Source organism: Nycticebus coucang, chromosome 11 (assembly GCF_027406575.1).
Source record: "Nycticebus coucang isolate mNycCou1 chromosome 11, mNycCou1.pri, whole genome shotgun sequence".
NCBI lineage: Eukaryota > Metazoa > Chordata > Mammalia > Primates > Lorisidae > Nycticebus > Nycticebus coucang.
Window position 1 is genome coordinate 29276782 of NC_069790.1, and position 12433 is coordinate 29289214.

The window sequence follows — 12433 nt, forward strand, 5'->3', positions numbered from 1 at the left end:
TTTCCGATCTGAAACTGCAGCCTAACTAGAAGGTTCTATGCTGGAAAACAACTCAAAAGTGGCAGCTGGCCATCCAGACCATGGATATTCTGTTTGGCTGGAGTTTGTTTGCTTAGCACCTTCCATGTCTGTTTACTTAGAATTTGGGTTATTGGACCAGTCTCAAGAGAACTTTTTCTTTTGACAAAGGTCCAGTGAGAGGGAAAAGGTCATTCAAAGGTAGCAGAATCTGCAGCACCCTTTCCAGCATCACAGAAAACACTAGGCAGTTGTAGCTCCTATCCCTTTCAAGCAAAGCAGTGGTTGGAAAATATCAACAATTTTAGTCTTTTCAGAGACTGTCCATTCCCTGGGCACTGCTTTATCAATCAAAAGATACGGGTGTCAGTTACATGGACTCAGTAGAATTTTTTTTTTTTTTTCTGGTTTTCAGGAGCTAGAGTTTTTTTTTTTTTTTTGTAGAGACAAGAGTTTCACTTTATGGCCGTGGCATCACACAGCTCACAGCAACCTCCAACTCCTGGGCTTAAGCAATTCTTTTGCCTCAGCCTCCCGAGTAGCTGGGACTACAGGCGCCCGCCATAACACCCGGCTATTTTTTTTGTTGCAGTTTGGCCGGGGCCGGGTTTGAACCCGCCACCCTCGGCATATGGGGCCGGCGCCTTACCGACTGAGCCACAGGTGCCACCCTGGTTTTCAGGAGCTAGAGTTTTAGTATCTCTTTTCCTTACCTTTTGGTTTTAAAGAAATATTTTTTAAAAAATGGATTAGGGGGGCGGCGCCTGTGGCTCAGTCGGTAAGGCGCCGGCCCCATATACTGAGGGTGGCGGGTTCAAACCCGGCCCCGGCTGAACTGCAACCAAAAAAAAAATAGCTGGGCGTTGTGGTGGGCGCCTGTAGTCCCAGCTACTCGGGAGGCTGAGGCAAGAGAATCGCTTAAGCCCAGGAGTTGGAGGTTGCTGTGAGCTGTGTGAGGCCACGGCACTCTATCGAGGGCCATAAAGTGAGACTCTGTCTCTACAAAAAAAAAAAAAAAAAAAAAAAATGGATTAGGGTCCAGCAAACACATAAATTTGTCTTATGTGTTTCATAAAAGCAATCATAAATACACATGTGCCAAGTCACGAACACCTCTAACCTCAAAGCCAACCACCTCTCTGCTATGATACCTCCATGTTCTCATGTCTTATAATGGAGTAATTGGTGATGACGCATTTGAATTAAAAGTGATTTTGAGGACTTGTTGGCATCTGATGTGTATCAGCCGCCTATTCCAGACTACTTCACTGCAGGCAGGGGTTCTCCTGCACCAATTTTGCACCTACTCCCCAACCCAGGGGACATTTGTCTGGAGAGTTTTTGGTTGTTCAAAATGGAAGGTGTTCTCTTGATATATAGTGGCTAGAGGCCAAGAATGTTGCTAAATATGCAGAGGGCATAACAATGAGTGATTGATCCAAAAGTCAACAGCACCAAGATTGAGAAAGCCTGTTTTTTCACTGTCCTCCCGTAAACTTCGTATGGGAGAGGAAATTCCTCAGGGTTCCCTATTTCAGTCATTGCAGAACCACAGTTGTAATATCAGCATTTCCTAGGTCTTCATGTATAAGAACCTATATTTAACATGTTTGTGCAAAGTAACTCAATTTTTAATGACTTATTCTTGTCCTAACCAATAATATCTGTGAAATTGCAAATGTGATGTTCTGATTATATTTTTCAATATGCATAAAAATAAAAATGTGACTATGGAAATTAAAAATGCTTATCCATTTTCTCTCTAAAATTTTCTCACATACTACTGTGCCTTCCAGATTGCAGAAGTAGCTTTAAAGGTGTTTGATTCCAGCTATTCCTCGTGGCTTGACTCCCTGCAATCACATCCTGGCCAAGTGGTCAGGCAGCCAATTCTTGGACACTCCAGTGACTGAGAACTCATTCATTCATTTAACAAACAGTCAGGGGTTTGACATTATACTAGATGCAGGACAGACAGCGGGAAGGGAGTAGTAAGAGACAGTCCCCACCTTCCCACAGCATACAAGCTAATAGAAGAATCATAATCTTATTTCCCACCACCTCTGTTACATGTTCCCCAGTTTCTTGCTCACGTCTATCACAAAAGGAATGATACATTTAAAAGAAAAAGTAAACATCCATAAAATATAAAATCAGCCCACATATAACAAACTTTCCTCGAATATTTTCAATTCATACAGTGGGTTTGGGATCCTAATAGTTCCTTTATAAGGACATGCAGAGGACCAGATGTGGGGAGACGATGAAGGTAACTCTGAACTATTAAGGTTCAGAGTCTCCCTATTTGGGGCATTTTCTTCCTACCCTTCTCTCTTTGGCCTTTCTCTGAGCATGGGGAAGCACTGAGCTATAATATAAAACTGAGTTTATTTTTCTTTTTTTGAGACAGAGTCTCACTACATCACTCTGGGTTGAGTGCTGCAGCATCACAGCTCACAGCAACATCAAACTCTTGGGCTTAAGTGATTCTCTTGCCTCAGCCTCCCAAGTAGCTGGGACTAAAGGCACCTGCCACAACACCCAGCTATTTTGTTGTTCTGGTCGTCGTCGTTTAGCAGGCCTGGGCCAGGTTCGAACCTGCCAGTCCTGGTGTATGTGGCCGGCACCCTAAACAATGAGCTATGGGTGCTGAGCCTAACATAAAACTGTTATTGCTATTTTTGGACTGTTGATCATGGGTATCACATATCTATTTAGTTGCCTTTTTTTCTGCTGGTAAATAGTACACTCTTTTTTATGTTAGAACAAATGTCCCAAACTGCATCATTTGTAGGCCACAACCTCTGCAGCAGAAGCTCTGAGTACTAGAGTTTCTTCTTTTCTCTCAGACACTCCTAGAAGTGGCCTTATTATAAAATGACCCCAGTTAAGCCATCCATAAAAAGCAAAAATCATGCAAGATTCAAACCTTGCTGAGTTGGAAAATGAGATAGAAATGTGTCTTCCAGAGCAAAATAACAACCACAAGCCTTCTTTTCTTCCATCAAACAAAAATAAAGATAATCAAATATAAGTCAAAGCAAGCCCCGTCAACCATGGAAGATAAACATCTACTTTTCAGTTTTAGACTTATCTAGTGTCAGGCACTATGCTAACTGCTTTGTAAATATTAGTTCACTTACTGCTCCTAAGAACTCTACAAAGTTATTATCCCCATTGTACAGATGAGGAAACTGAGTCAGAGACGTTAAATACAGAAAGTTAATAGGTGAACCAGAGTTTGAAGCTTTGTCTGACTAAAGCCTGTGCTCACAGCCCTATGACTTAATTGGATAGAGCCTCCCTCTTCTGAGTTTGGTACGAAGGTTGAATGAAAATGGTCTCAGTAGCACTCTGGGAGGTGGAAGCAGGATGGATTGCTTGAGCTTAGGAGTTTGAGACCAGCTTGAGCAAGAGCAAGACCCCATCTCTACTAAAAATGTACTAAAAATAGAAAAACTAGCCAGATGTTGTAGTGGTCACCTATAATCCCAGCTACTCAGGAGGCTGAGGCAGGAGGATTCCTTGAGCCCCAAATTTGAGGTTGCTGTGAGCTATGATGCCACAGCACTCTACCCAGGGGGACAGAGTGAGACTTGTTTGGACAAAAAAACAAAAAAACCCAAAAAAACCAAAAAAAACCCCTGGAATGGTTTGTTTTGTTTTATAGAGTGTCTCAGAATTAATAAAGCTTGGGGAACAGACTGCCCTCCTCTGAGGGCTGAGTGTGTGGCAGTACCACTTAGGTCAACAAGCGTCTGCAGGGCAGGAAATGCCAACTGAGCACAGGGCCTTGAGCCCTGAGGAAAGAGACAGCAGGCTGCACCTGAAGCTGCATGTTTGTCTGGGTGAGTTCTTCTGCTTTCTTTTCCAGTGACATCACCCAGACCTTCCTCTTCTGTCTGCAGCGGGTGGCAGCTGCCCGGTTGCGTTCCAGAAATTTCCGTCGCCTTTCGTCGGGGTCCTCATCCACCACCCTTCGCCGGCGCCCCCCTGTGGGCTGGGGTGGCTGTATAGTCTGGGTTGGCTGCATCTGTTGCGTTGCTGGTGAAACCTGCTGGGACAGAGAGGGAGGAGGTATTGGGACAGGGAAGCATATGTTGGGTAAGGGAAGAAACCCTAAGCCAGTGTCAAAATGCAAAGCACACAAAGTCAGCATATCCAACTTGTTTCCTGTGAATGAAATAAACAATGAAATCACACTCATGAAAGAAAATAAAAAGCATTGAACTATATTCTTTGATATTTTGGCAAGACACAGGAATGACTTGGAAAATGATGAAGTCAGATGAATTTTTCCCTGACAGCTCTTTGGCTAAATCATTTTTTTTTTCTCCTTCAGAGAATGTCTTTGGCTAAGACATCTTTTTTCTCCTTCAGCTATTAAAAATGTTTTATTTAAGATATGTTCAAAAACATCAAAGTAGCCAAATATGGCTACAGGGTGAAAATGGAAAGGTCAGGGCTATTGACACAGTATTGATGAGTCATCTGTCTTCTGCAAGAAACCTCTGGGCAGGTTGTGGGCTCCTTTCATCCTAATGGTGTTAAAACCAGGTTCCTAGAACAGGCCTCTGGGACATTGTCATCTCTGGTAGTTCCTATCACAAGAACTGGAAAGCAGTTGAAATCCTATTGTCACTATTTCACAGTTCTTAATGCAGAGGACTGCCTCACCCTACCCATTGCAGATGGGTCTGCCTGCTCCTGGGAGCTCTCACAAGGTGAAGGGAGTTATAGGAGAACTTTCTAGGACACTGCGTGTGTGAGATAGGGAGGGATGGCGGCAGTTACATTATGAGGAAATACTGTTAATACTGGTGGCAAATCACTGTGTTAAAAATTTTACTATGGTTAGGATTCCTTGCAAACTGTACATGGGACTTAGCAACATCTCAGACCCCCACATATACAGCTTTATTTCCCTTCACGAGGCAGACATACAGCAGCTTGTGAAATTTCTACGACTGACTCTTTATATGTCTGGACACCTGACTGTTTCCCTAATGCACTTCACTCCTTCCTCCTTCTTAATAAAGGGTGGTGTTTTTTTTTTTTTACCTCTCCCATTTCTCAGTCACTCAGGTTTATGACTGTAATATCTATAAAGTTGTTTTACAAGAGACATTTAACCTGCAGAAATAACAGGCAAAAAGTTTTAAAAATGAAGCCCAACAACCTTTTCTACCACATTCCAACCCTATGATTGAAATCAATCAGAACGACTGTAATTGCACTAATGGCTACTGGTTGACATCTGTGAACCGAGCGTGATGTATTTTAATCCTAAACTCCATCAAACCTCATAGAATCAGGCTCAGGATTGAGGTCAGACTGTATCTCCGTAATTTTATTTAAAGCAAAGACATTTTCTAAAACTTTACTGGCGATCTCTTTCCTCCCTGATCACAGAGGGATAACAAAATAGATTAATTGTCTGAGGTCTTACTCACCAGAGTGGCTGGTGAAGACGTAATCCTTGTTACTGGCAAAGATTTAGGACTTGTCATTGCAGCTGCTAACGCCTGAACTAACTACTGCAAAGAAAAGCATTAGCAGGGAAAGTTCTAACCGCCCAGCTGTTTTCTACCTTTACAATCTTATATAAGACTCTCAAGTGGGCAAACTTGTTGTTTTGTTTTTTGTTTGCTTTTGTTTTTGCAGTTTTTGGCCGGGGCTGGCTTTGAACCCACCACGTCCGGTATATGGGGCCGGCACCCTACTCCTATGAGCCACTGGCACTGCCCGGCAAACTTGTTTTTAATCTCTATTGCTGAGATCTTTCAATTCTGTAGCCTGCTACCCTAACTTCAGCTAACCTGTAACCTGTAACGCTTTTCCTGTGCCTTCATTTGAAGTGGTAACTGATGTAGGGATCAGGGGCAGGGTGAGGTTGGGTTTACGGTGTGGGTTAGTTAAGAGAAATTCCTGGTGCTGGGAAGTGAAACCAGGACTCTAGCATCTCGTCCTTACAAGCAGGAGGAATGCAAGAAGCCAGGAGAAATCACAAATACAGCGCTAAGGCTAGAATCGGCGTCCCTCGTGATTACTGGTACTTTACTCTGTTTTAAAATGGAATTCTCTTGGCATGGATGTTATGAAAATTTTGATTAAAATAAAGAATTGTGACTTTGAAAAGAATGCATTCCAAATCATCTGACAATCTCAGAGTTGAAAGGACCTTAAGAAAATATTGGGCGGCGCCTGTGGCTCAAAGGGGTAAGGCACCGGTCCCATATGCCGGAGGTGGCGGGTTCAAACCCAGACCTGGCCAAAACCCACAAATAAATAAAAAAAAAAAAAAGAAAATATTAACAACATAAAGTAATCAGCCAAATTAACACAGTTTAAGAGTGGCATTTTAGCATACTGTCTAAATACTCTGATTCAAATTTTATAGCAATACCAACCTGGACTTTTCTTTTGGTATAAATTTTTTTTAAAGCATTATTTGAGAAGCTAATTATAATGTTAACTAATTGCCTATACAATTGGCAATTTACTGATTTGAAACAGAGGGCAATCAGCTCATTGGTAATTAGCTAACAAATGGCATTTATAGTCAAAGAATTGCTAAACTTATCTGCCAAATAACTTGCCCACAAACATAACCAAACCTTGATATTTTCCTTTTCCTTAAGATATAAGTACACATATGAACCAATTTGCCTATCATTGACTTTGTGGGGCTTTTCCCCTTTTAAATACATGTCCCAGTATGGCATTTGACTAAAAATATGACTAAAAAATGTGCTCTTGATGGCACTTTATTGTTAAATTATTTACTAAACTTTGATTGCTTTGTTTCAGAACTATTGTGGTTTGAAATTAATCATGGCTAACATCCTTTGAAAACCATGCCAAAGGCTTTACAGATATTGTCTTATTTAACACTGGTAAGAGGCTATGAGTTTATCTATCAATGATTTATTACTCTCACTTTACAGATGAGGAAAGTGAGGTTTGGGGAGGTTAATCCTTTCTGTTCACAGTCATAAAGCAAGTAAGGTTGAAAAAGAATTTAAATTTTCTCACTCTAAATGTCAATACAGCGCTAAGGCATTAGCTATATAGAAAACTATATAGAAAACTCATTCACTTATTCACTATATAGAAAACTCTTAAGAACCTTTGCAAAAGTAAGTTTGTTGATCATATTAGAGAGTGGCTTGTGGCTGACCCATTTTGTAGAAAGACGGCTGTCCAGGTTAGCGTACGGCAGGGGAGGAGGATGCAAGGGCTCAGAAAGCTGTCTGCTGTGAGGTCTTGTCTCCAGAGACAGACGTCAGAGGACAAAAGTGAGTAAGTCGGAGACAAGTGAATAAGTCAGATGTTGGAATAGACAGTGAATAATTGTTGTTTGGTGGTCCCAAGCTTCCGACACCATCATTCTGCCCCAGCTGGTTGGAAGCTGGCAGTGTGGAATGGTGGAGGGGACAGAGGAAGATCCTTTTGCATGAGGATTCAAAGTGTCTAGGGCCAGCCATGCTCCTTCCACTTAGTAAAACTCACTCTGGTACATGGGCTCGCCTCTCTTTTTGGCCCTGGGTGACAGACATAACGTCTGCCTGGTCCCCCAACCCTCTTTCAGTTAGTCTAAATGCTGGCTTTCTTTCTAGCCACTCCTGGTGACTTTCCGCCCCTGGGATGTGGCCTTTCTCTTGGTCTGATCATCTACTGAGCTTGACTCTCTCTCTGCTCCCTCCAACGCATTTCACATTAGGTGCAGTGAGTCACCTCTCTGCGTCATCTACACAACACCTTATGCCCTAGCATTCACTCCCAAGCTTCTTTGCCTGCCTTGAATTGTTACTCTTAAAAATTTAACACTGTCACTCCAAAGACTGTCCATTGTACTTAACTTCCATTTTACAGGTGACCAAATTGAGTCTCTAGGATGTTACAAAACATGGCAGCTAGGGTTAGAATTAACTTGTCATCTTCATTCATAACCTTCTTCACAAGCTTAAATTCTTCCTAATTCTCCCATTCACATTGATCTTTGGGGGGGTTTGTAACACACTGCAAAAATAGACTTTGGAGCACTTGAAAGCTTACGTTTGCCCCCGAGAGACTAGACCTGATATTTATTATATTATTTATCTAGTAGGTTCTTCTGGGTAAGCATTACTTCTGAGGAAATAAACAGAGCTCCTCAGAATGTCAAATAGAACACCGGGGCTTGTCCAACCAGGTTGCTGTACATGACCCAGCATTAGAGAAAGAAGGGAGAAGAAAGAAGAAAAAAGAAAAGAGATCATGGAAAATGTTTACCTGTGCTTGGTTGCCGGTGTGCAGGGGCGGATGTGGCGAGGTCTGGTGATGTGCTGGGTGTGCATGAAGGTGGGAGTGGGAGTGATGGTGTGGGTGGTTCTGCTGGTGATGGGACTGAGGGTGAGGATGGTGTGCTGGGTGCTGATGCTGGTGTGGGTAGGGGTGATGGGGTGGCAGTGTCTGGTGCTGATGTGGGTGGGAGTGCATATGATGGTGTGGCGTCTGGTCCTGCCGGGAGCCCATCATTTCCATCATGTGTCCCATGGTGTTTATATTCCCATTTGATATGGCGGCAGGGTGGTGAGTCAATGCGGCCTTCAACCTCTGAAATGGAACAAAACAAGAGGGACAACTAAAGTCAGTCATGTGTATATAATAGGGATTTGGAAGCAAAACATTTCCAATTCTATAATATTTTATATATTGACTGTTAACATTTTCTGTTGGTACTAAGATAACTTGTGTTAATATTTTCTTACATATTATGGTACTTAGGAGGGTCAGTGTGAGCAACAAATATTAATTCAACTGCCACAGCAAATGGACAGGGTGTTCCACCAAGATTAAGACACTCTGCTATAATAGTGATTTTCAACCACTGTGCTGTGAGACGATCTTCAGTGTTCTGGGAAAATTTTCAAAGACTAATTAAATTATTTTTGAAAGAAGTTCAAAGCACAGAAAATATATTCTTTTTGAACTCTTTTTGATGAACATAATTTAAGAGTGCCATAGAAGTTTAACTCCAGGTTCAAGCGTGCCATGAGATAAAACAAGGTTGAAAAACACTGTATTAGAAGGTATCTTTTCCTAGTCAATCATTTATTCTATCTACAGCCAAATGCAAATATAAACAAAATAGAACCATGGGATGTGATAATGCCACTGAACAAAGGACCCTCATCTGACACATGGCACTGTGTGTGTTAAGAGTCACGAGTGCGTAAAAAGTTTTGCAGCTAAAAAGATTTCTCAGATATGAAGTAGAAATGACTTTGGATTGATTTTCAAATGTAGGAAGAATACTAATACCATTTGAAGGCTTCAAATTAGCATTAGTATATAACTTTTGGAGGCAATGTGTAGGTCTTTTCTGTTTGTTACCATGATCTTTCTCATGGTCCTGCCTGATGATCTAATTTTCTCACTCAATAACTTTCTTCTGACTTTGAGAAAGGAGTGAGGAAAACAGATGAATATGAAGTATTGACCCTTTTTGGACAGCCACATCAACAGGCCGACAGGATTATCCTAACACACAAGCGGACAGGTGCACAAACAACTTCTCCCTGGATGTAAAGCAGAGGTCAGCAAACTTTTTCTATAAAGAATCAGATAGTCAACATTTTTGTCATTGCATGCCTTTCAGTCTCTGTCACAACTACTCCCTCTGCTGTTGTGGTACAAAACCAGCTGTAGACAATATGTGAGTGAACATGCTGTGTTCTAATACAATTTTATTTAGGGACAAGAAATCTGAATTTCATATAATTTTCACATGTCATGATATTTTATTCTCCTTTTGATTTTTGTCTTAATAGAAAAAGCCATTCTTAGCTCATATGCTGTACAAAATTAGACAGCAGCCCAAATTTAGGCTGTGGGCCATTTGCTAATGCTGTTCAAAAGAATCAGCTGGTAATCAACTTAGTCCCAAGTTTCTTCACAATTGTTTTTCCTTCAACACAGGCAATTATCATCATATCCTGAGGGGCACAACGTGCTAAATGCTGTATAATGTGGTTACTCCTCGCAAATGTGTCTTGTGCAGAGATGATAGTCTAACTGGCAAGCTCAGTTAGCTTCATGAAGTATTTACTAAGGGACTCAAAGTTGTCTCCGGATTTGTGTTCTTATCTGATTGATGATAGTGGTGTGTGATCTCTGGGCAAAGGGAGCATTGTATTTAAATAATGATCAAAGCCACCATGTTCTGGGCTTGTACAATATTAATGAATTCTCAACCAGTTAAACTATTGAAAAATACCAATTAATCAAAATCTTTAGTTAAACGTAAAGAACCTTCACTTGTTTAAAAAAGAAAAAAGGAGAGATGGCAGATTATAAGTTAATATTAGATAATCATTTAAAATATTAAATGATATTAATATTTTAATATTAAAATATTAAATATTTTAATTTTTTATTAAAATATCCTGATTCAGTAACCACTTTGTCTACTTGCCTCCTACTTTTAAAACATTTTGATAGATTTTGTTACGTGGATATGTTGTGTAGTGGTGACATCTGGGCTCTTAGTGTATTCCTCACTCAGATGGTGTAGATCACATCCAAACGTCTCAGATGGTGTAGATTGCATCCAAAACATAATTTTTCACCCTCATCCCCTCTCCTACTCCCACTTTCTAGAATCTCCAGTGTCTATTATTTCACTGTCTATGTCCATGTGTTCCCCACTCGCCTGCTCATTCATGGGCAACAGTTATTGCCTAAGAGCTCCCGATGTTCACAATGATAATGCTGAGAGTCAAGTTCCCTGAATCTCTGGGAAAGATTAGATACTAGGTATTGTGTTTACCACTAGATAGAAAAGTGAATGACTACTTCTCATCTTCAAATTTGGAAATGATTTCATTGTCTTTATAAAAATGCTCATAAAAGATTTAAGCAATGCTTAAAAGTGTGATGAAGTCAGCAACAACTGAGCCAAATGTGCTTTTCTATTTGGTGGGTCAGCAGCTTTCCAAACAACCCTATATACACATATGTAGACGAGGAAGAACAACCAGAATACTTTTATAGTAGTGGAGTCATAATAGCATGTAATTTAAAAAACTCTTATTTGACTATGGTGTAGTCAAAGTGAACAAGTAAAGACTGAATTCTGAAGTTCTGTGCTTCAGATACATGTTTCTTTACCTGGAGCAAAGTTTTTGAATGGTATTTCCAAACTTAAGGATGAAAAAAAATTATGTTGAAATCATTATGGCTTTTCTAAAAATTGACATATTAGATAGTATTAACGGACTTTCTAAATTATTACTTATACTTTTATTGTTAGAAAAGTAAACAGCTGCATAGTAAAACAAACAAAAAAACTACTGCAAGAATCTTAGGTGAAAAAATAAAAACTGCCACCTGCCTAACCTTGTCCCCCTAAATCCCAGTCCCAGTTCTCAGATATAGCCACTATGTATCCTAGAATATTTGCATAGCATTTTTAAGAATATGTGCAAGTCCTTGTTGTGATACATAGTTTTGTACCCTGATCTTTGTCATTCTTACAATATATCTTTGATATCTTTCCATATCAAAATAGCTAATAATAATGACTAGCCTTAACTGAGCACGTGCTCTGGGCCAGCCTTTGTTCTGGATGGGCTACAGGTATCGAGTCACTTAATCTTGAAACAACCCTGTGAGCCTAAAAGAGAGTCAAGATCACAGGCCAAGCTTAGCCATTGGTAGGAGAGTGGCATTTTGACACTTATTTATATTTTTATATTTACTTATTTAGGTGTATTTAAATTTATATAAACATTAAGGTAAATAAATAGATTTATATCTTACATTTTATTTTGATTTACATGATATTTACTTTAAATTTTATTTTACAAATATCAGTATAAGTTCTGACTACTTGAAAAGTTAAGTAACTTTCTCAGCCTTACAGAACTAGCAAGTGGCTGAGCCAGCTGCCCCAAGAGCTTTGTAACTTTGTTTTTTTTTTTTTTTTTTTTTTTATTGTTGGGGATTCATTGAGGGTACAATAAGCCAGGTTACACTGATTGCAATTGTTAGGTAAAGTCCCTCTTGCAATCATGTCTTGCCCCCATAAAGTGTGACACACACCAAGGCCGAGCTTTGTAACTTTGTAATGATACCCCTTTTGATACACTCTTGCTGATTAGCTCTCTCAAATAAGGGTTATACCTATTTTCAATCAGTTTCACCACAATTTAACCAAATTTGATGATATATTTTTTAAAAAGTAATTTAATAGGAACCAAATAATTTAAAAGAACTTGATAAAGAAGATTAACATAGAGCTGTAAATTATATTTTGTTCATTAAAAGAGTTTTAAGGGGCAGTGCTTATAGCTTTGTGGGTAGGGCACCGGCCTGGGCCAGCTAAAATAACAATGACACCTGCAACAATAACAACAACAAAAAGAAATAG

At 40.0% G+C, this 12433-nt stretch overlaps 1 protein-coding gene across 7 annotated transcripts in view; it reads right to left on the bottom strand.

Moving 5' to 3' along the window:
• CREB5 (cAMP responsive element binding protein 5) overlaps window positions 1–12433 on the bottom strand; it is a 536752-nt gene that overhangs the window by 13970 nt on the left and 510349 nt on the right. For 4 of the 7 annotated variants that reach the window (XM_053553440.1, XM_053553438.1, XM_053553437.1 and 1 more), the window contains exons 8-9: window positions 8293–8616; window positions 3845–4075 (exon numbers count right to left, since the gene is read on the bottom strand). In XM_053553440.1, the coding sequence (XP_053409415.1) occupies window positions 3845–4075; window positions 8293–8616 (555 nt within the window). The remainder of the gene's footprint in view (window positions 1–3844; window positions 4076–8292; window positions 8617–12433) is intronic. The other 3 variants (XM_053553443.1, XM_053553439.1, XM_053553442.1) reach the window with 1 other exon arrangement.